Here is a 22,011-nt window from a genome sequence, read left to right on the forward strand (position 1 = left end):
ACAATGTTGGTACTTAATAAATACCTCTTGGCTGGGCGTGGTGGTTCATGCCTGTAATCCCAACACTTTGGGAGGCTGAGGTGGGTGGATCACTTGAGCTTAGGAGTTCAAGATCAAGCCTGGGCAACATGACAAAACCCCGTTTCTACAAAAATTACAAAAATTAGCCAGGCGAGGTGGTGTGCGCTTGTGGTTCCAGCTGCTCAGGAGGCTGAGGCATGAGAATCACTTGAGCCTGGGAGGCAGAGATTGCAGTGAGGCGAGTTCGCTCCACTGCACTCCAGCCTGGGTGACAAGAGTGATACTCTGCCTTAAAAATAAATAAAAAAATACTTCTTAAGGTGTATTTACTGAATATGTAGTGCTGAAATCCTGAGTTTGGTAATTCGGGATTTTTTTTGTGGCCTCAAGAGGAGATGGTGGCTTTTGGGATATGTTGAGAGTAGAGTAGAAGCTGTGAAGGAAAGAGAGTCAAGAGTAAGGATGTGAGTATAAATTGTTTCATTTTGATTTTTTAAAAATTAACTAATTAATTAATTTTATAGAGATGAGTTCTCACTTTGTTGCCCAGGCTGGCCTTGAACTCCTGGGCTGAAGCTTTCCTTTTGCCTCAGCCTCACAAGCAGTGGGACTGCAGGCACATGCCACTGTGTCCAGCTGTTTCATTTTTATTTTATAATTCTTTTAAAATTTATCCTAGGGAAGGCTGGGGATGGTGGCTCACGCCTGTAATCCCAGAACTTTGGGAGGCTGAGGCGTGTGGATCACTTGAGATTAGGAGTTTGAGACCAGCCTAGCCAACATGGTGAAACTCTGTCTCCACTAAATATACCAAAATTAGCCGCTTGAACCTGGGAGGCGGAGGTTGCAGTGAGCTGAGATTGTGCCACTGCATTCCAGTCTGGGAGACAGAGCAACACTCTGTCTCAACAACAAAAAAAAGAATTTATCCTAGGGAAGTAAGAGCTTTATCAATCTGAATATTGCTCAAACGGAATATTGAAAAGCTTTATCAATCAAAATATTATAAAGCTTTATCAATCACAATATTAATTATGATATTTCTATTTTAAAAATAATTACCTAAGTGTTTCAGTTCTTTTGCTGTGTAACAAAAATCTGTAAAATTTGGAGTGGGACTTTAAATAATAATTTATTACTTCCCACCTGATTCAGTGGGTTGATTGGTGGTCTTGTTACATATAGTGATGGCTGTTATTCATGCAGCTGATTAAAGACGGTGGCTGGGCTGGGCTGGAAGCTCCGAGATGGCTTGTCTCACTGGATTAGTGTTTTGGTGCTGACTCTTGGCTGGGTGCTTTGGTTCTCCCTCATGTGGCCTCTCTCTCTATGTGGTATTTCATCTTCCAGGGCCATTCTGTGTGGCTCCTAATTTTAGCAAGATAGCTTGGACTTCCTTGCATCATGGCAGCTGAGTTTTAAGAGAGCAAAACCAGAACCTGTCAAGCCTCTTTAGGATTAGACTCAGAGCTGGAACAGTGTCTCCTCTACTGCATTTGTGGGTCTAAGCAGGTCACAAGGCCAGTCCAGATTCAAGGACAAGGGAAATAGAATCAATTTCTTGATGGAACTAATGGAACTACAGACAATTCTGTAGAGGAAGGAGAGGAATTTTGATGGCCATCTTTGGAGACTCATAGTGTCTGTTAAAAATCATGTGTTATAAAAATACTTTGTGGCATCTATGTTAAGTGGGAAATGGAGATGATGTTAAGATAAAACATGGAGAAAAAGGAAAATACAAGACTTATATATAGTCTTTATATAGTTTGATTTACACAGTCTTTATATTGTCTGGCTTTGTCTAAAACTGCACACACACACACACACACACACACACTTAAAAGGAATTGGAAGTAACATAATACATACTGGCTAGTTTTGAACTGCTGTCCTTAAGCAATCCTCCTGCCTCAGCCTCCTGAGTAGCTGGGATTACAGCAGGAGTCAACATGCCCTGCCAAGCCCATTCTTTTTTTTTTTTTTTTTTTTTTTTTGAGACAGAGTCTTGCACTGTTGCCCAGGCTGGAGTTCAGTGGCATGATCTCGGCTCACTGCAAGCTCCGCCTCCTGGGTCCATGCCATTCTCCTGCCTCAGCCTCCTGAGTAGCTGGGACTACAGGCGCCCACCACCATGCCCGGCTAATTTTTTGTACTTTTAGTAGAGATGGGGTTTCACCGTGTTAGCCAGGATGGTCTCGATCTCCTGACCTCGTGATCTGCCCGCCTCGGCCTCCCAAAGTGCTAGGATTACAGGCATGAGCCACCGAGCCCGGACCCATTCAGTTTTATGTGTGTGTTCTACGAAACATTTCAGGAATAGGGAAGACAGGTATTATGCTAACTTGTTAACAGAGGTTATCTATGAGTGACAGGATTGAGAGTGTTTTCATTTTCTGCTTTATGCATATTTGTATTTTCTAAATTTTCTATAATAATCTATTAGTTGGTTTAACAATTAAGAAAAACTAATAAGCCAATTAGAAAGTCTTGACAAATTTCAAAGATTGGAAAATATATATGTTACATTTTATGATCCCAATGCTATACAATGTGAACTAGAAAGTTTTACCACAAAATTTCTATCCACTTTGACATTTAAATATATTATTCTCAATAATTCCTGGGATAGAAAAATTTCAAAATAAAAACAGCAAGGTATTTACAAATGCCAATAAGAGTTTTATACATACAATTCTGGAATATGCAGCCATGTGTACAATCTTACATGCATTCATTAGGAAATGTGATTAAAGAGAAATGAACATTCAATGCAAAAGGGCAAAAAAAAACCATAAAGGAAATAGAAATTTTATTAAAGATAAAGAGATATCAATGAAATGGAAAACAAGATGCAGTAAAATATATTAATAAAACCAAAAGCTATATCATTTAAAAATTTTTAAAGAAAAGTTATACAAAGCAATGCCAATAAGACTGGAAAATCTAGATGGAATAGACTGTTTGTGAAGGGACGTTTTAATGATAATTGACACAAAATAGGTAGCAAACCCAAATAGACAAATATAGTGAAAAAGTGAAAAGATAATAAACAACTAGGCCCATTCTGTATTTTTTGCTTTTTTAAAGAGACTGGGTCTCTCCCTCTGTCGCCCAGGCTGGAGTGCAGTGGTGCAGTCATAGCTCACTGTAGCCTTGAACTCCTGGGCTCAAGTGATCCTCCTGCTTCACTCTCCCCAAGTAGCTGGGACTGCAGGCACATGACACCACACTGGGCTAATTTAAAAATTTTTTTTAGAGACAGAGTCTTGCTATATTGCCCAGACTGGTCTTGAACTTCTGTCCTCAAGCAATCCTCCTGCCTCAGCCTCCTCAGTAGCTGGCATTACAGCAGGAGTCAACAAGCCCTGCCAAGCCCATTCAGTTTTATGTGTGTGTTCTACAAAACATTTCAGGAATAGGGAAGACTGGTATTATGCTAACTGTTCCAGAACATATGAAAAATGGAAAGCTTCTCAATCTATCTATGATACTAGCATACATCTGATATTAAACCTAGAAAAGGAGAACCCAAGAAATCTATGGGCCAGTGGCAACATATATTGCTTTTTAAATAAAGAAAGAATATTTCAAACATGATAATACATCTTTTCATGTTGTATGTTATATGTGTGTGTGTTTCCAAAGGGAACAAACTAACTTTTTGTTTGTTGGTTATTGGGATTCTCCAAAGCCTTGGTCAGGTAGGCAGGTAAATTCACTGAGGATTAAATCTGTGTGGGTGTAAATTTTATGGCATTCAGGGACCTCAAGCCTAGCCACAGACCTCAGTAATGTGTATCTCTAGATACAAAGGGAGCAGACAGAGGAAGACAAGTTAGATTTCATCACTTTTTCTAGGAAGACAACTCTATAAGTGGTGGCCCAGTTAGAACCCAGACATCTAGATTCTAAGCACAGAAAAGATACATTCATTTAACTGTTGGAACCATAGAAAGAAAATCATTTTTTTAATGAAAAAAGTATATATCATTATTATGTTACCAAAACACCAGAGGTTCAGTCCAGGTCCTGCTGCTTGCTGCACAGAAGGCCAATCACTGAGACAAGTATTGCCAGAGAAGAAGGTTTTAATCAGGTGCTGCAGCTGAGGAGATGGGAGATCAGTTTCAAATCCATCTCCTTGACCAACTAACATAAGGGTTTATATAGCAGGGAAGAAATGTAATCATGAGTGGAAAAACAGGAATTAGGGAGGGATAAGGAAGGGGAGTTGGTCAAAAGGAAGCAGATAGGGCAAGGCAATTATGACAGATGAGGGGTCTGACATCTCATTGTCCAAATGCAGTGATCTGGTGAGTTTGAGCTCCTTGACACTATCTGGGAGGCCTGATGGTTTCCTTAGAAAGGAACTCAGATAAGACAAATGCAACTTTCTCAAGTTTTAAAACTGGGAGGTCAATTTCTATGTTTTTTCAAAGAAACCACTAACATCAGCTCTATGGGACAATTGGGTCAGTTTCAATTGTAGAAAATTTAGAGTATGCAAATAAAAAGAAGAAAATGAAAACCTCTTGGAATTCCACCGCTGGTAACACTTTGATGTGTGTCATTCCAGCCTTCTTTGCTGGTGATTGTATGTGTATTTGTGTATTTTACAACAGTGTGAGTAAATCACAAAATTGTTTTGTCATCTGCTCCCCCTGCCACCAGTATGTCATGAACATTTTTCCGTCTTATTAAATATTCATATAACTGCCTGTTCCACTATTCCACTATCTGTCTCTCTCATCATTTATGTCACTGAATTCTTATGTTAGAACTATTGATCCCCTCTTTTTTACACTACAGATTATTCATGTAAAAATCTTAGATACAAAATGGTTTTTGTGTATTTCCAAGAAAAACAAAATTAAGCCCTGAGCAACATAAACATTTGAAATGAAGTTCTTTAGTTAGAAACAGGTGTATAATTTTTAAGACCTCTTGAGGGAAAGGGGAAACCTTTATAGAAAACATTTTTTCATACTGTATGTTTCACTATCAGTGACAGAAATCTCATCTAGAATTGAATGTAGCAAAAAGGAAATTTATAGACAAATGCATCAGTTATCCATTGATCCTGTAATGTGGCAAAACAATCAACCACAAAACATCAGTGACATACTAAGAAGCATTTATAAAGTGCATAAGTGTGGTGTTTAGCTGATCTCAGCTGGGCTCGCTCATGCCCCTGTGGGCAGCGGCTGGTTGGCTAGGCAGTTCTGCTGACTTCGGCTGGGCTTGCTCACACATCTTGGGGCGGCTTGGTGTTGGCTAGGACAACTTGGTTCTATTTTATATTTCTCGTCTTCCATCAGGCTAGATTGAGAATATTCTAATTACTATGGTAGAGGAAAATGAGCAAGAGAGTAAACACATGTGTTGCTTAAGGCGCCTGCTTACTTCACATTTGTTATCACCTTACTGGACAAATAAAGTCACATGACTGAACCTAGCGTCACATTGGGAAAACACTGCCAAGACATATATAAAAAAAGGAGTAAAGAATTGAGACCTTTAATGCAATCAGTCACCTGGCATATGTAACTGAAATGGCCAGGGAACAGATGTATAGATGATAGATGATGGTAACTTCTATGACTCCTGGATCTGGAGTATGAAGTGATGTCACCTGGTTTGGTTTCACACTCTTTGAAGTTTAGCTCTGGTTCCCTTTGTATGTCTCCACCCTCAGGGAGTCCCTTTCCACATTGTAGTACTCACAGCTCTATTTTGAAAGTAAGGAATTCCAGCTGAAGAAGAGCTTATCTTTCCCAGCTGTTCCAACTAGAGTCCTAGTATGGAGTCTTGTTGGACCAGTGTTGGTCACATGCCCATCACTAAACTAGCTACCATGTCTGGAGGATACAATATGCTGGTTGGCCAGGCGTGGGTCATGTTCTCACCCCTTGCACCACCCAGGATGGTGGAGTGAAGGGAGTCAACCTTATCTAAACCCAATGAACTGTGAGTAGGGGGTTGGGAACAATTTCTCTAAGGAAAATAGTGACAGTATAATCAGAAAGTGTGTATTTGGGAGAGGGGGAAGGGATGAATGATAGGCAGGTGAAAATAAAAGATACCCCTGTATACTGCTATTGATGTACTTATCTCATTGAGACACTTACCTTCAAAATCTATTTATTGACTATTTGGTACTAGGCACCAAACTAGGTGTTTCATAAACATCATCTTACTATTTCTTACAATACTATGAGTTAGATGGTATTACCTGCATTTTGTTGATTGCAGAGTGGAAGCTCGTAACAAGTTAAATAATTTGTCCAAGGTTACTCAGCTGGTTAGTATTAGCATGGAGATTTGAACCTGTTTGCCTTTCTCAAATCTGTTCTCTTATTGTTCTAAAGCTGAAGAAAAAGAAAATACAGTAAAGACTTTCTAAGAGGAAGAACAGGAGGCCATAATGCGCCCCATTAAGGCCATATGGGTGCTAAAATTGAAGGGATACTCACAATGCTGTAGCCCCAGCTACATAAAATCTTCACTAGTATACTTCAGTAACCATGATGGGAACTTCTTCTCCTTTGCCATTTCTGTACAGACATGAAGTGGTTAATATGAATATTAAGGTCAACCAAAATGGGAAATAATTCTCAAGAGGCCAGCCTGAAAGATGTGTGTGAAAGGAAAAAGAGACAGGACTGTTGTTTTCTCTGGTAATATCATTGAGTATCTGGCTATATGTTTAGGCGTCCCATTGGTTGAGCTACCTCTTTTTCTTCTATCTCCAGGGTAGCCAGTAGGTTTGAATTCATGTGTTAATGCCAGTCGATTGGTGGTAAGCCATCTAGAGTGTTGTGTTGAGAAGAATTCTGAACCTAGTGGAAAAGAGGACTGTGATGGATTAGTGATGTCTGTAATGAGTACAGGAGGGGAAGGTAACAACATGAATGCCAAATATTTGACATCCCAGGAAGCAGCAGCTTCTCAGAGTCACTTTTAAGTCACATGCATATAGGGGTTATTCCCCAAAGGAGGGGCCTTTTTATAGCTAAGGTCTCCATGATGGGGAATTCCATGGGGAATTTTCTAGAGGTTCTAACTCTGACCTTAGCACAAACCAATATGGAGAGCTTCATTTTCTTAAGGAATAGACCTTATTTTTCACTTTGAGAATTTTTATCTTGCTTAGGGGCAGGGTGGGGGGAATTTATAAAACTTTCACCTGTAGTAGTAAAGTTTTAGAGTTGCTTTTCTTTCTAAATCAACATTATGGGTGTGGCTCTTTCTATCTGTCTATTATTAATCACCTATCTACATAGGTACATCTGTCATTATCTTTATATATTTAAAAATACAATGCAGTTAGAGTTCTAAAGAAATTTGTTTTTAATTATTCTTTTTTTCACTTTGTAGATCTCTGAGTGGAGTTATTTTCTGGTACGGACTGTGAAAAGAATGCGGTGAAAATTCTGGACAATCGTGGAAATATTAGCCCAAACCCCAACTTAATATAGCATTTCTTCTCTTCAGTAACACCTCATAATACAAGAAAAATGTATGGAAGTGCAAGAACAATCACCAATCTGGAAGGTAGCCCTTCCAGATCCCCTCGTTTGCCAAGGTCTCCTCGTTTGGGCCACCGAAGAACAAGTAGTGGGGGAGGTGGAGGAACCGGCAAGACTCTGTCTATGGAGAATATCCAGTCCCTCAATGCAGCCTATGCCACGTCTGGACCCATGTATCTGAGTGATCATGAAGGGGTGGCCTCAACAACTTACCCAAAGGGCACTATGACTCTGGGAAGGGCTACAAATCGAGCTGTATATGGAGGCCGTGTCACAGCCATGGGGAGTAGTCCCAATATTGCTTCTGCTGGACTTTCCCACACAGATGTCCTTTCATACACAGATCAACATGGTGGGCTGACTGGCTCATCCCATCATCACCACCACCAGGTCCCCTCCATGTTAAGGCAGGTAAGAGACAGCACAATGTTAGATCTTCAGGCCCAGCTGAAAGAACTGCAGAGAGAGAATGACCTCCTCCGGAAAGAGCTAGACATCAAGGACAGCAAATTGGGATCTTCCATGAACAGTATTAAGACTTTCTGGAGTCCTGAGCTTAAGAAGGAGAGAGTCTTGAGGAAAGAAGAGGCAGCGCGGATGTCTGTCCTCAAGGAGCAGATGAGGGTTTCCCATGAAGAAAATCAGGTAGGTCATGACTCATCTCAGTGTTTTTCAGCCTTGGCTTCTCACTGAGTAGTTGATGCTTTGCAGATGGTACCACGAGCTGTGCAGAAGAAAGTTTGGCATCATCAAGAAGGTTATGGCTTAGTATGTGTTTGACTTGGACACTATGAGAGAGCATAGGAAATATACCATTACAGCTTGTAATTTCCTTATTTTCTGATAACCTTTTCACATGGTTGCAGATGGGGAGAGGGGTGGGGTGGGGAGGATCACTCGTCATTGCCTAACTTTTGTACTTGGTTAATTTTGTTTTCTTTTTCAGCAGTTGCAACAGCTGTTCAGATGTACCTCCTTCTGAATAGAAGAAGAAAATGTTGATTTCTGTAAGAATAAACACTTTAACGCAACATTTAGTGGCCACATTTGACTGGTGAATTGATTTTTATTTTGAAACACCAGCACCATTATTTCCTTCTAGAACGAGTGAAGTTGTTCTCTAAGTAGCAAATTGAACAATATGAAATGGAATTGGATCAGATGGGTTTGTTATGTTAGAGATACACAATAAATTTTAACTTGGTGTTTTTGCCTTCATCCATTGAGCATTAATTATCTACTATATGCAAGTCACCTTCATACTCTTCTTTGATCCATCCTTCATGCCACAGGAAAAACAGGTTCCTGGTGTCTACCTGCAGTTATGCTATTTTCCTGCTTTAAAGCCCTCAGTGATTACTCATTGCCTCCAGAATAAAGTCTACCTTCTTGACTGAGCCCATAGCACTTCTACTAGAAGGCCTGGGCCAACATTTCCAGCCTTATCTTGTGCCACCTCCCTCCTCATCTGTGCTTTCTGCACCACTGCCTGGTAATTCCTGCACACACCCAAGGTTTTGCACTGCCATGCCCTTGCTCTTGCTGCTCCCTTCCACTGGTGGCCTTCTCAGCACCTGCTTTTCCTGCCACCTCCCTTTAAATCCCAGCCAGTCTTCATTTCCAAATCCTACCTATTCTGTGAGGCCTGTTTTATATGCTGCTATTTTCTTTTTTTTTCTTTTTTAATGCCTACTCTATTTCCTAAAATGCTGCTATTTTTATAAGAGCTTTGGAATCAGACATACCTGGGTTTAAATTCCAGCTTCATCTCTTTCTCTCTCTCTCTCTCTCTCTTTTTTTTTAGAGACAGGGTCTTGCTCTGTTACTCAGGCTGGAGTGTAGTGATGTTGATCATAGCTCACTGCAGCCTTGACCTCCTGGCTCAAATGATCCTCCACACCTCAGCTTTCTGAGTAGCTGGGACTACGGGCACATATCACCACAGCCTGCCAATTAAAATAATTTTTTTTTTTGTAGAGACAAGGTCTTGCTATTTTGCCAAGGCTGGTCTTGAACTCCTGGCTTCAAGGAGTAATTCCAAAGTTCTGGAATTGCACACCTGGCCCCAGCTTCATCTCTAATTGGTGCTTATAGAAGTGCTGAGAGCTGGGGCATAGGGAATGTGATACCACATGGCTCAAAAATTCCCAGATATTATTTAACTTTCTGAAGGAAATTGAGATAACTCTAAGTTGACTGAACAAGTGATTTGCCAATAACTGGCTTTGATGTTGGTCTAATGAAGTGCTCTGCCTTTCTTGGAGTCATCTGCTGACCCTCCTAACTGTTTCCCTGGCTACCACTCCTTTGGAGTTTAAGCGCCTGTAGAAGCATTTGTGATCTATAGGAAAATCTGCCTTTTGTTTTCCTTCTATGTGTAGAAAACAATAACCTTATCCTTTTGATTATCTAACAGAGCCAGAGCTAGTTTTCAGACGTAGAAATGTGATTTTGTAGTTGGAACCGAAAGCTTTGTTCTTCACTCTAAAATGATGCTCTTCGGTATCATTTCTCCTTCTTTCTGATTTTGCTGGTTCGTGAAGTCTTTATGAACCTGTTTCTACAATGCACATTTCCCCCCAGTTTTATACTGGTTTTCTCTTCATTTTAATTTTTTGGAAAATGGTTAAAGCAGTTTAGGAATGGTGCAAGCAGGGACAAAAAGTTTGAAAGCTCTTTTTTAAACTGTTAGCTCCAAAGTGACTTATCTCATGCTTCTTTCATTAAATTTATCTTTGAGCACAGACCCCATTTATACATGTATATTTATTTATAAGTTACAGGATGCGTTACACTGCCAGTGTATTATGTGTCTTTTATGACATCCACAAAGAATTAAATGTGGATAAGATAGAGCAAAATAATACATTGAGATACATTTTAGTGACATATAAAACCTTTTCCACTTTTATTAAAAACGTTTCGAAACATTTGTCCATTTCATGAGGGTTAGTTCAGTTTATAATAGGTGATATCCATAATTCCACTTAACTGTCTCAGGTTGCCATAAGCCAGGAGTGTGTGAATGCTTGAGGGCACTTCCATTATCCCTTCCTTGTTCTGGTCTTACTGTGATCACAGGATACCTTGGTATCGTAGGTGAAATGTGACTGTGTGACATATGACTCAGTGAAAGCTCTAGTATTAATCTGTATATTTAATACAAGTAAAATGCAGTTTTCTCTTTTAGATTAAAAAGTATAAAATGAGGAAGAAGCACGGAGATTTTGAAAAGTCAATTTACTTGCAATATGACGTCTTACAAAGTAAAAAATATAAAGATTGACAAAAAACAAGTTCTTAAAAAAAACTGTCTTCTCTTTTTGGAAGTATATTAGGATCCCTTTTAGAAGTATAGGAGTACCTGTTGGTCAGGATAGGGTAAGTTTTGCTGCAGTAACTAACAAACTTCAAATCTCAGTGGATTAACATATTTGAGATATATTTCTTATTTGCCTAAAGTATGAAGCAGGTCAGGTGACTCTGTGGGACGGGTCTTTTCCATGCAGTGACTCAGGATCCAGGATTTCTGCATCTTGATGCATGGCTTCAAAGGTTGTTACAGCAGGGGAAGAGAGTGACTGGAGATGGCACATTGGTTCTTTATTCCTTGAACTGAAAGTGACATAATTGAAGGGAGTGGGAGGTGGAGTCCTCTCTTCTGTCCAGGAAAGGGAGGAGAGACACATATATGGTGGATTACTACCAGTGGGGTTTTTATGTTTTTCCAAAAATGGAGCTAGGTGAAATAAAGTTTGGGGAGCAATCTTCTGCTATTGCTGTTGTTTCTATTATACTGCTAGTGCTACCAGTAGACATTTGTTGAGGGCCTACTGTGTGCTAGGCATTGTGCTTAGTGCTTTGTGTACATTATCTTATTTAGTGATTTCATCAGTCATCTGATGTAGGTGCTAGAACTTTTCTTATTTTACAGATGAAGCATAAATGTAGAGAGAATAAGCAACTTATCCAAGTTCACACAGTTGGTAAGCAGCATAGCTAGGTCTTAAGGCATTGGTCTATTTCATGCCAAAGTCTAAGATCTTAACTTTATGATTACTAGCTCCTTAAAAGATCACTGAGCTGTGATTTAGTATTATAGGAAGATCCTACTTCATACCTGCTAGATGAAAAAATGACTAGTTTTGATAAGATGATTAAGAATGTGATTTATTATCATTATTGTTATTATTTTGAGACAGGGTTTCACTCTGTCACCTAGGCTGGAGTGCAGTGGTGCGATACTGGCTCACTGCAGCCTTGACCTCCTGGGCTCAATCGCTCCTCCCACCTCAGCCTCCCCAGTAGCTGGGACTACAAGTGTGTGTCACCATGTCTGGCTAATTTTTGTACTTTTTTGTAGAGATGGAGTCTCCCTATATTGCCCAGGCTGGTCTTGAACTCCCGGGCTCAAGTGATCCTCCCACCTCAGCCTCCCAAAGGGCAGTGTTATCTTGGTACTGTCACTTGTGCTTTTGCCTCATGATGTGTTTTCTTAAAATGGAGGACAGTGGGGCAAGGGATTATGGACATCTAACTCTTTGGAGTGGCATGATTACAGGTGTGAGCCACTGCACCTGGCCAGAATTTGTATTCTTAACTAGGAATTTATTTCTTTTTCCTAGGGATGGTTTTTGTGCTGTTTAGGGTTTTCACCATTTACCATAACTTAATTTCCTTTTAAAGGAAAGATCATGGAAACTTTTTCTATATGGAAGAAAGAAATACAAAAGAGATGAGGGACATTTGATTGTGGTTTCTTATCCACAATAATCAGAGATTGCATCTATCAAGGTAATCCTTTCAGGGATATTTATTTAGAATTTCACTAACCTAAGTTCTAATGATCTAAAACAATTTGAACTGTTCTGTGTGAAGAGAAATTGGAAGCAGGTCCATTATAGGGTAGACGTAAGGAGATTGAAGTGCTCTTGTATAGGAAGTTCATAGTTTTATAAATATAATGCTAACTAGCACAGCCCTTTCCTTCTTACATGTAGCATTGTCGAGGGCTCCTGCTCATCAGTTTCTTGGCAGTAGATTTTGAAGTCCTCATGGTTCTGTCTAAGGGAGCTGAACCCAACTCCAGATCTAAGGGAGGATGCTGAACTCCCTCTCTGTGTTACAGGGAGTGCAGGACTATTTGGAACCTTGGGGCTAATGAGTAGGTGGCCGTGACCAAATTTCTTATGTGCAAAGGGTTGATACTCAGGTTCTTGGATGGATATGCCACCCCTTCCTCCATTCCCACTTCTCCTCCACCTGGTTCCCTCCAAGGCCTTACTTCTCAGCCATGCAGCTCTACATGAATATAAATACATTCGCTCTACTACTGAGAGTTGCAGCACTGAAATTTAGAATCATGTGCTTGTTTGTATAAACCAGAGTGCACAGATGCAGTGTTATCTTGGTGTATAAACCAGAGTGCACGGATGCAGTGTTATCTTGGTGTATAAACCAGGGTGCACGGATGCAGTGTTATCTTGGTGTATAAACCAGAGTGCACGGATGCAGTGTTATCTTGGTGTATAAACCAGGGTGCACGGATGCAGTGTTATCTTGGTGTATAAACCAGGGTGCACGGATGCAGTGTTATCTTGGTGTATAAACCAGGGTGCACGGATGCAGTGTTATCTTGGTGTATAAACCAGGGTGCACAGAGGCAGTGTTATCTTGGTGCTGTCACTTGTGCTTTTGCTTCATGATATGGTTTCTTAAATTGGAGGAGAGTGGGGCAAGGGATTATGGACATCTGATTCTTTGGAATGGCATGAACCCCTAGCCCATGCTCTCAATGTCACACCTGTAGAACAGTTGGGGGAGGGGTGAGGAGAAAGTATTGAGAAAGGATGTTCTGCTGCCATACATAATACACTGTTACACAAGGTAGCCCCTTATTATTTTTAGTGGCCTGTGGTGTTGGGATAGGTGTTATGGGGGGCAGGGCTGATGAGAGAGTGGATACAACTGTAGGGAAGTAAAGTGAACCTATTTTCTCTAAAAGAATATAGGTTTGTCTTTTCTCTATATCTTTATTGTGTTATGGAGATCAAAGAGAGGAAACATAGGAGTGAATACATCTTTTTAAGGTTTATAAAAACTTCTATGTTGTAGTTTGGTACATAAGAGTTACTGACTTTTCATATTCCTCGGTATTTTGTGCAATTGTTAACGTATTTCTAATGGATTTCTTCCAAATTAGGTATACATAAAGCAAATTTTAGACATTTTCCTAGGTTGTGCATGGCTAGCCAAGGCTCTGCATGAATATAAATAGCATCACACACTAGGAGATTGTACTAGATCTAATATTTACCCATCTTGCGTGTGCGGAAGTGGGACAAGGTCATTGGGAAATGTAACCCAAGAAGTGTAAGTAAACCTGTCTGGGGAATGTTACAGCTTTTAAGCAATGGTTATGTGATCATTTCTATTTTTGGCTTAACATAATAGGAAAGAATCTACTCTAAATCAATATTAATATGAGTTTTTGATGAGTTTTTGATCCAGTTTCAACATAGGATTTGTTGATTCTTATTCTGAACATGAAATTTGAAAAGATCGAGATGGATCACATTTCTGTGTTTCCTTTATTATTACTGCTTTATTTTATTTGTATAACTGCAAATAATTCTTTTCTCTTCTCCCTCCCTCCCTCCCTCCCTCCCTCCCTTCCTTCCTTCTTTCTTTTTTTGAGACTGAGTCTCGCTCTGTTGCCCAGGCTGGAGTGCAGTGGTGTAATCTCAGTTCACTGCAACCTCCACCTCCTGGGTTCAGGGAATTCTCCTGCCTCAGCCTCCCGAGTAGGTGGGACTACAGGTGTGTGCCAGCATACGTGGCTGATTTTTGTAGTTTCAGTAGAGATGTGGTTTCACCATGTTGGCCAGGCTGGTCATGAACTCCTGACCTCAGGTGATCCGCCCGCCTCAGCCTCCAAAAGTACTGGGATTACAGGTGTGAGCCACCGCGCCCAGCCTGCAGGGCCATTTCAACAGGGGTCATTCAACTATGTTCTATTAAAATACTAACTTCATTGTGAGTGTCCAGATATGATGAGTTGTGCCAATTGGAAGTGAGTGATAGAATTTCATCAGGTTTGTGGGTGGAACTCAGATGTACTCACTCCTCAGACTTGCCTTACCCCTTACCTTCTTCCAGGCTCCTTTTTTTCTACCATTATAAGTCTAAGAAACCATCGATCCTTCAAAGCCAGTATTTCCAAAGTGTGTGCCGGGAGATAACACTTTTCAAAACGGATTTTCTGGTCAGTCCAATGTAACACCCAACATATTGGATATGCTTATCCTGGAAATTCATAATGCATATGTTTTGTGGGGGTTGAATTGTATATGCCCCACAAAAAGATATGCTGGAGTCTGAGTGATGTGAACAGCAGACATTTACTGTCTCAGAGTTCTGGAAGGAAGAAATCCAAGATCAAGGTATCAGCAGGTTGCTTCCTTCTGAGGGCTGTGAGGGAAGGGTCTGTTCCAGGCCTCTCTCCTTGGCTAGTGCTTGATCACCTTCTCCCTGTGTGTCGTCACATAATCTGCCCTCTGTGGGTGGCTGTGTCTGCATCCAAATTTCTCCTTTTCATAAGGACACCAATCATATTGGATTAGAGTCTACCCTAATGACTTCATTTATGATCTCTGTAAAGACCCTATCTCCAAAGAAGGTTACATTCTGAGGTACTGGTATTTTTTTGAGGGGAGGGATACACAATTTGACCCACAACATAAGCAGACTACTACAACATATCACCACATGAAATGCTCTCTTTCAGTTAAAAATGTTTACTAGGCTGGGTGCAGTGGCTCAAGCATGTAATCCCAATACTTTGGGAGGCCAAGGCAGGAGGATTGCTTGAGTCCAGGAGTTTGAGATCAGCTGGGGCTATAGCAAGACCCTGCCTCTACAAAACCAACCAACCAACCAACCAACCAACCAACCAAACAAACAAACAAAAAATCCCCGAAAAACAAAAATATGTATTAAAGTTTCTTAACTCACCAATTTTCTAATCTTACTCCACTGTGAAATTTTTTTTTTTTTTCCTGAGACAGGATCTCATTGTGTAACCCAGGCTGGAGTGCAGTGGCATGATCACAGCTCACTGCAACCTTTACCTCCCTGGGGTTAAGCGATCCTCCTGCGTCAGCCCCCCAGTACTGGGACCACAGGTGCACACCACCACATCCAGCTAATTTTTCTTTTTTTTGTAGAGATGAGGTTTTGCCATGTTTCCCAAGCTGGTCTTGAACTCCTGGGCTCAAGCAATCCACCTGCCTCAGCCTCCCAAAGTGCTAGGATTACAGGGGTGAGCCACTGCGCTCTGCCAAAACTTAAACTAAGCACCTACGTATTAGGCAGCTACTGCTGCAATAATGCTCTGTAACAAGCCATCTCAAAACCTATCGCTTAAAAAGACAAGCATTTATCTCTCTCCCTCACATATCTGCAGGTTGGCTACAACTTAGCTGGGCTAAACTGGAAGTTGGGTTTAGGTATGTTTCATGTCTCCACATTCTCCTCAGAACAGCAGCTATTCAGGGCTTCATCTTCTCATGGTGGATCACAGATGCCAAATGTACAACTAAACCCCACAAACATGTTTAAAGCCTTGGCTTTCATCATTTTCACCAACATTCTGTTGGCTAAAACATGTGATGTAACCAAGCCCAAAGTCAGTCATGTGGAGGAAATTTACTCCCTGCCAAGGCAGAGGGGGAGTGGAAAGAATATACATACATATATTTAACAACAGTCCCATCTGTTACAAATTATAAATATTCCTAGAAATAAGGGTATAAGGCCACACTTTGGGAAAGGCTGCTCTGCTTCAGGAGCATCTCGAAGTGAGACCTTAAAGGAGATCTGTGAAGGTGGATGAGCCCTTTCTATGTGGTTCCTTCCATGTCTGGGCCTTCCAAAGTGTCCTGATGGTGCCAGGGACTCAGATGTACTCACTTCTCAGACCTGTCTTATCCCTTACCTTCTCTCAGGCTCCCTTCTTTCCACTAGTATAGGTCTGAGAAATCCTGGCTCAGCTTCAGGCTCCTCCTCCTCTTCCTCAAGTATCTGGCCAATGAAACCCAAGTGGAAATCTGGGAGATTCTAGGAAATCTTTTTCTTTCCTGATAAAGGAACAAATATCACCAGCAGTTCTCCTTCCCAAATTCTTTCTGTCTTGAGGGTTGATGTGATGGGTGGAGCTGTGTCAGCCACATTATAACCATGAAAGAAAGACCAAAGAAAGAAAGCAATAGACAAGTCCAGAGACGTGTGAGCTGCCATCTCTGAGCAATTGCACCAACAGCAGCAATGACCTGCCTCTAGATGTCTAGTCGTGTGAGAAAATAAACCCAGAGTTGTTTAAGTCACTGTTGTTTGGGCATTCTATTACTTGCAGCTCACCAATTGATAAAACATCAGAAACCGTTAACTGATAACTGTTATTCATAGTAATTGCCAGTCCTGATAACCTCCCTCCACCCCAACAAGCCATGGCATGTTTCAGGGAGGTTCAATGAAATCTTAAAGGACCTTACACATTCAAATGAAGAAACTTCCTTACTAATTAATTTGGGCAAGACTCCAAAGTAGTGACACAAATGCTGCTCAAAGCCTGCATAAGCCAAAAAAAAAAAAAAAAAGAAAAAAAGAAAAAGGGTCGGGGGTGGAATTGGTTAGTTCTTGTAACAAAATTGCAGAAAGGATCAGGTGTGGAGTTTGGGGTTACTGGATCCAGGGCCTTAAACTGTAGCAGGACTTTGTCTCTCACCATTGCTTCATCTCTGGTTCTCAATGTCTGCCTCTGTCTACATGTGAGCCTCATTTTTTCCTCTGTGTGGTGGGCAGTCTTGGCTGCCAGTACCCTAGGGTCACAATTGAAAGGTCAAGAGAGACTTACGTCTTCACTTCCCACTTGGAAAGTTCATGGAGGGACTGTCATCCTGCCTTGGTCATATCCTCCCTCCAGGACTTGGTGAGTGTGTATGTGTATGTGTGTTTTGTGGGGAGATGGTTGGGGCAGGTATGTGAGAAGAGGTTACTGTGATTGGTGACCCTATTAGAACTGCAGGTGTTGAGAGAGGAGCAGTTCTCTAAAGGAACTGGGATGAAGGGTGACCAGATGCTCCAAGACAAAAACAGATGTCAATTGCGTTGATTTGAGCTGTCCTTAGTCACCTCCACTCTCCAAATGTTTTAAGGGCTTATCAGTCATAGTGGGGCCTGAGAACTTAAGAAGTCAATCATATGTTGCATCTGTGTGTAAGGTGTTTCATTTTAATCCCGAGTTGAAGTGTGAGTGCTTGTGTGTGTTTTCCCCAATGTTACATAAACACACGGATTTAGAACTGGGTAATATAGTTCAACACCACAACATACCTTGGAATGCTGAATCTCAGAAGGACAAAAAAACGAGTCCATCTTCTCATCTTGAAACAGTCTTCCTTAGCAATTCAGAGAGCTGTAGCTTTTGTCTACTTTTCCAGAGAGCTGGAAAAATTTTGGTCCAGACTTAGATGATGACCTACTTAGATGGAAACTACAATTTTAAATGCCTTTCAGAGATGAGTGAAAACTTCTTTTGGTTTTGAAGACAGATGAGATGGCACAGAGCCAAGAGTTGGTTTCTTTGTTTGCTAGAAGGTAGGATAATGATTTGAAGTGAACTATACATCTTTGTCACAGATGTCAGCTGGTTTTGGCCTCAGTAATCTCTTGCAGTCCACCCTAGAATCAGCCATGTGTACCACATTAGTGGCCTTACAGATTTTTATTCCCAGGTTTTCTTCTGAAAGACTTGGCTAATGGTAGGGAAATAAACATTCTTGTGTGCTGGACCTCGGGAGACCTAAATGATTTCCATCTTCCATTTTTCTCTCTGGATCATTTTATTTGGGTGATGGGATTGCAGCAGCACATAAGCAACCAAAAAAAAAATTTCAGGGTATTTCAATGAATAGATTATTTTAGTCTCACTTGTGCCAAGGGTACTTATTGAAACCAAGCTCCAAGAGGGAAAGGCAGGAGGAGTGGTCACTCCCAAAACATTCACCCCCAAAATATTCACTGTTGTTCACTATCGTCAGCATCCTCAGAGAATTTTAAGAGTCAAGTCTATGTTGACAGCAGAAAAGTAACAGAGTGATTTTATGGGCCAAAGCAGATGGGGTGGGTTCTGAATGTGGCCTCTTCTGGCCAGAACACAATTTCAGTTTCTATAATTAGTTGCAGGTGGAGCTCTTGTGTTGTTGTTTCGGAGTCCGTTGACATCTGTGTGCAAATTCCCACCACCCCCAGTTGGCATTTGGACTCAATAAGTGGTTTGGCTTCGCAGGAACATAGAAAATTGTAAATCTATTTCACAGACACACACAGATAAAGCTGCTGTAAAGGTCAGGTTCTTAAAGCTGTGGAAAGCATTTCAAAAGTTTGGGAAGTAGGTTTTTAGGTAGAGCGTGGGCATGCAGCCAAGAGCTGGGGCAGTCTGACAACCGAATTCTGGTGTGTGCAATTTCTTCTGTTTCTCTGTGAAGCCAGCACTTGATTGTGCCTTGGAAGTGATGTGCAGCCATTTTGTTTTTCAGTAGGAAAGATCTGGTGAGAAGTAAAGACTGAGGCAGCTACTTTTCATCTTACAAACTCATGGCTGGGCGTGAGCTGTCTCGTTTAGCTCCATACGTTGATAAAGTTAACTTGGTAGTTCTCAACTGTGGGCAGTTTTTTCTGCAGGGGACATTTGGCAGTGTCTGAAGACATTTTTGACTGTTACAACTTGGGGGATGGTAGCTGCTGGCATTTAGTGAGTAGAGGCCAGGGATGCTGCTAAACATGCTACAGTGCACAGGACAGCCCCTGACGTTGTCTAGCTCAGAATGCCAGTGGATACAAAGTTGAGAAACTGAGTTAACTAGACGATTACTATAACTTCATTTTGCATATCATGCTGTGCCTTCACTCAGTGCTTTACTTTCACTTTGTGAACTGATGATCAAAATGCATGTATTTTTGTAAAAATGATTATATAAAAACTAAAACATGATTCATCATTGTGTGGGAAAGAATGAATTGTCAATGATGTCTTTTTAAAAATGTATTCTTCCAATTATGGATTAGTAATCATGAATCTTCAAATATCTTGAATTCTTTCAGAAGTAGACATTTGGTAAATAGGTGTCAATCTTCTAAGGAAATGGACAACTCATAAAGGAAATAAACCTATTTTATAAAGCTATAATTTCTTTACACTTTCACTGACTTTATGGTGGTTTTCGTCCATGTCTGACAAAAGGGGAGGAGAAGTAAGCATTTTTGAGCACCTTGTATGTGCCAAGAATTTGCTAGTTTCTTTCCATGTGTGAGCTCAACAGCCCTGCAAGACACATGGCATCTCTATTTTATGGAAGAGAAACAGGTCACAGAGAAATTGAATGACTTGCCTGAGGCCTCACCGATAGAGCTGCGATTTGATCTCAGGTATGCTTAGCTCTAAAATTATGCTCTTTCCACCGTCTTGAAGGGAAAAACATCAAACTTGCTTGAAAACCAAGGAATCTGGTGCTGAAATGGAAGCTATAAGATAGAGTAGAATAAGCAATGTGTTGCCTGACAGCATCTTAAGCATGCTGTCAAAGAGGTATACAGAAAGGACAGAGAGCAAAAACGAAGAAGGAAGCAAGGAACAGGCGAGGAGGGAGGGCCAGCAGGAGGTAGCAAACACATTCTTGTCAAGTAAATGAGCAGAGGAGAATGCCAAAGGAGCACTCCTGCCTTGGAAACCCATCCAGAAGGATGGGAGGAAGCAACTCCAGGACTGGCTGGAAAATTAAAACCACAGGTGGCAGAGGAATGAGGGAGATTATCTCTCAGGATGCTCATTAAAGGCCTGGCAGATCCTTTCAGGTGGTTGTGACTTTGACAAATTCCCTGAATCTACAAGAGCAGAGCTTCAGGGACAGGGCAGCTCTTTATTTTGGGTTATTGGACTTCAATGAGGATGGTCTCATTAATGATTTAGAACTCCTCCTGTCCTTGCCTCTATCTTCAGGAATTTTGGAGTACCTCGCTGGCCTCCTAGTCCAGGGGGCCTTCAACAGGCACCTCTCAGCTTCCTCCTCAGTTGGTTTCTGACCTCACTGGGGTGATACAAGATGCAGGCTTTGTCTTTTGTTCCACATCTTATGTCTCAAAATCAGATCTTCCTCTCTTGGGTCCCAGCCTTCCTGATTTCTGCCTCTGCCAGCAACTTTCCCCTGTGAAATATCTTTTTTATTCTTTTTGAGAATCGAGACCATTTATTTACTAATTTATCCACTCTTCCTCATTTAAGGGAGAATATTGTTGCAAGTAGCAGAAACCCATTCAAGTTTAAGAAAAAAAAAGTGGGGAGGAGGGATTTACTGGGAGCACATAATGATACCTACTAGACATTAAGGGTAAGTAGGGCAGCCAGGTGTCACATGGAGCGGGAATCAGGGGTCAGTTGGAAGATGATGAGGAATATCAACAAAGCTAGTCTCCATCTCTGTCTCTGCTCTGTCTCTTCAATACACACATACACATCTCTATCACTTTTATTTTCTCTCTTAATATCTGTTTTTATATATCTCTTGTGAAAAAGTGGCACTCAAGGAAAGCATGTGTATCTTCTTCATTCAAGTGCTCACCAGGGACAGCCTAGAGTTGCGCTGTTGTGACTTCAAATTCAGAGAACCAATAATCCAATTGACCTAGCTTGGGTCTAGTCTCTTCTAGGTCCGGTCAGCTGTGGCCAAGGGAGTGAGTCACACATCCACGCCCCCTCAGCAGAGCTATGGAAAAGGTCTCTCTGAGAAAGGGGCATGATGAGTAGATTCTCTAGCAAGAGAGTGTGTGGGTAAGATGGTGAGGAGGAAAGGACAGCCATTGCTGGGAAATATACTTGTGCAACACATAGTTAGAAGCTTGCCTTAGTTCTAGTATTAGGAGGACCAAGACGAATCCAGAAGACTTTTATAGTCTGAATAGTTAGCTTCTGTTAACCTCTGTCTATAACTAGTTAACTTCTGTCTATAACTAGCCATTTCAATAACAACTTCAGTAGCCTCCTGGAATCTCTAACCTCCACACTCACCTCTTCACTCCCTACCTCCATTGTGCCCCCTAGAGAAATTCTGGAAGTTATACTGACCAATACCAGGATCAATTCATGTTATTTTACGATAGTGGACCCACATGGCGCTTTTATATACTATCAGAGTTCATCCTTGATGGAATTAAAACAAAGTCTCCCCTTTCTATAAATTCCCTTAGTTTCTTTTTCTTCTTTTTTTTTTTTTGAGATGGAGGCTTGCTCTGTTGCCCAGGCTGGAGTGCAGTGGGGTGATCTCAGCTCACTGCAAACTCTGCCTCCTGGGTTCACGCCATTCTCCTGCATCAACCTCCCGAGTAGCCGGAACTACAGGCACCC

General features: G+C 41.2%; 1 protein-coding gene across 3 annotated transcripts in view; it reads left to right on the forward strand.

Annotated features, from left to right (window-relative positions):
* Positions 1-22,011, forward strand: part of ERC2 (ELKS/RAB6-interacting/CAST family member 2) — a 975,821-nt gene that overhangs the window by 26,076 nt on the left and 927,734 nt on the right. For all 3 annotated transcript variants that reach the window (XM_054482044.1, XM_054482045.1, XM_054482046.2), the window contains exon 2: positions 7,402-8,198. In XM_054482044.1, the coding sequence (XP_054338019.1) occupies positions 7,542-8,198 (657 nt within the window). In that variant the 5' untranslated portion in view covers positions 7,402-7,541. The remainder of the gene's footprint in view (positions 1-7,401; positions 8,199-22,011) is intronic.

The sequence above is a fragment of the Pongo pygmaeus genome, chromosome 2 (genome assembly GCF_028885625.2).
Source record: "Pongo pygmaeus isolate AG05252 chromosome 2, NHGRI_mPonPyg2-v2.0_pri, whole genome shotgun sequence".
Taxonomy (NCBI): Eukaryota; Metazoa; Chordata; class Mammalia; order Primates; family Hominidae; genus Pongo; species Pongo pygmaeus.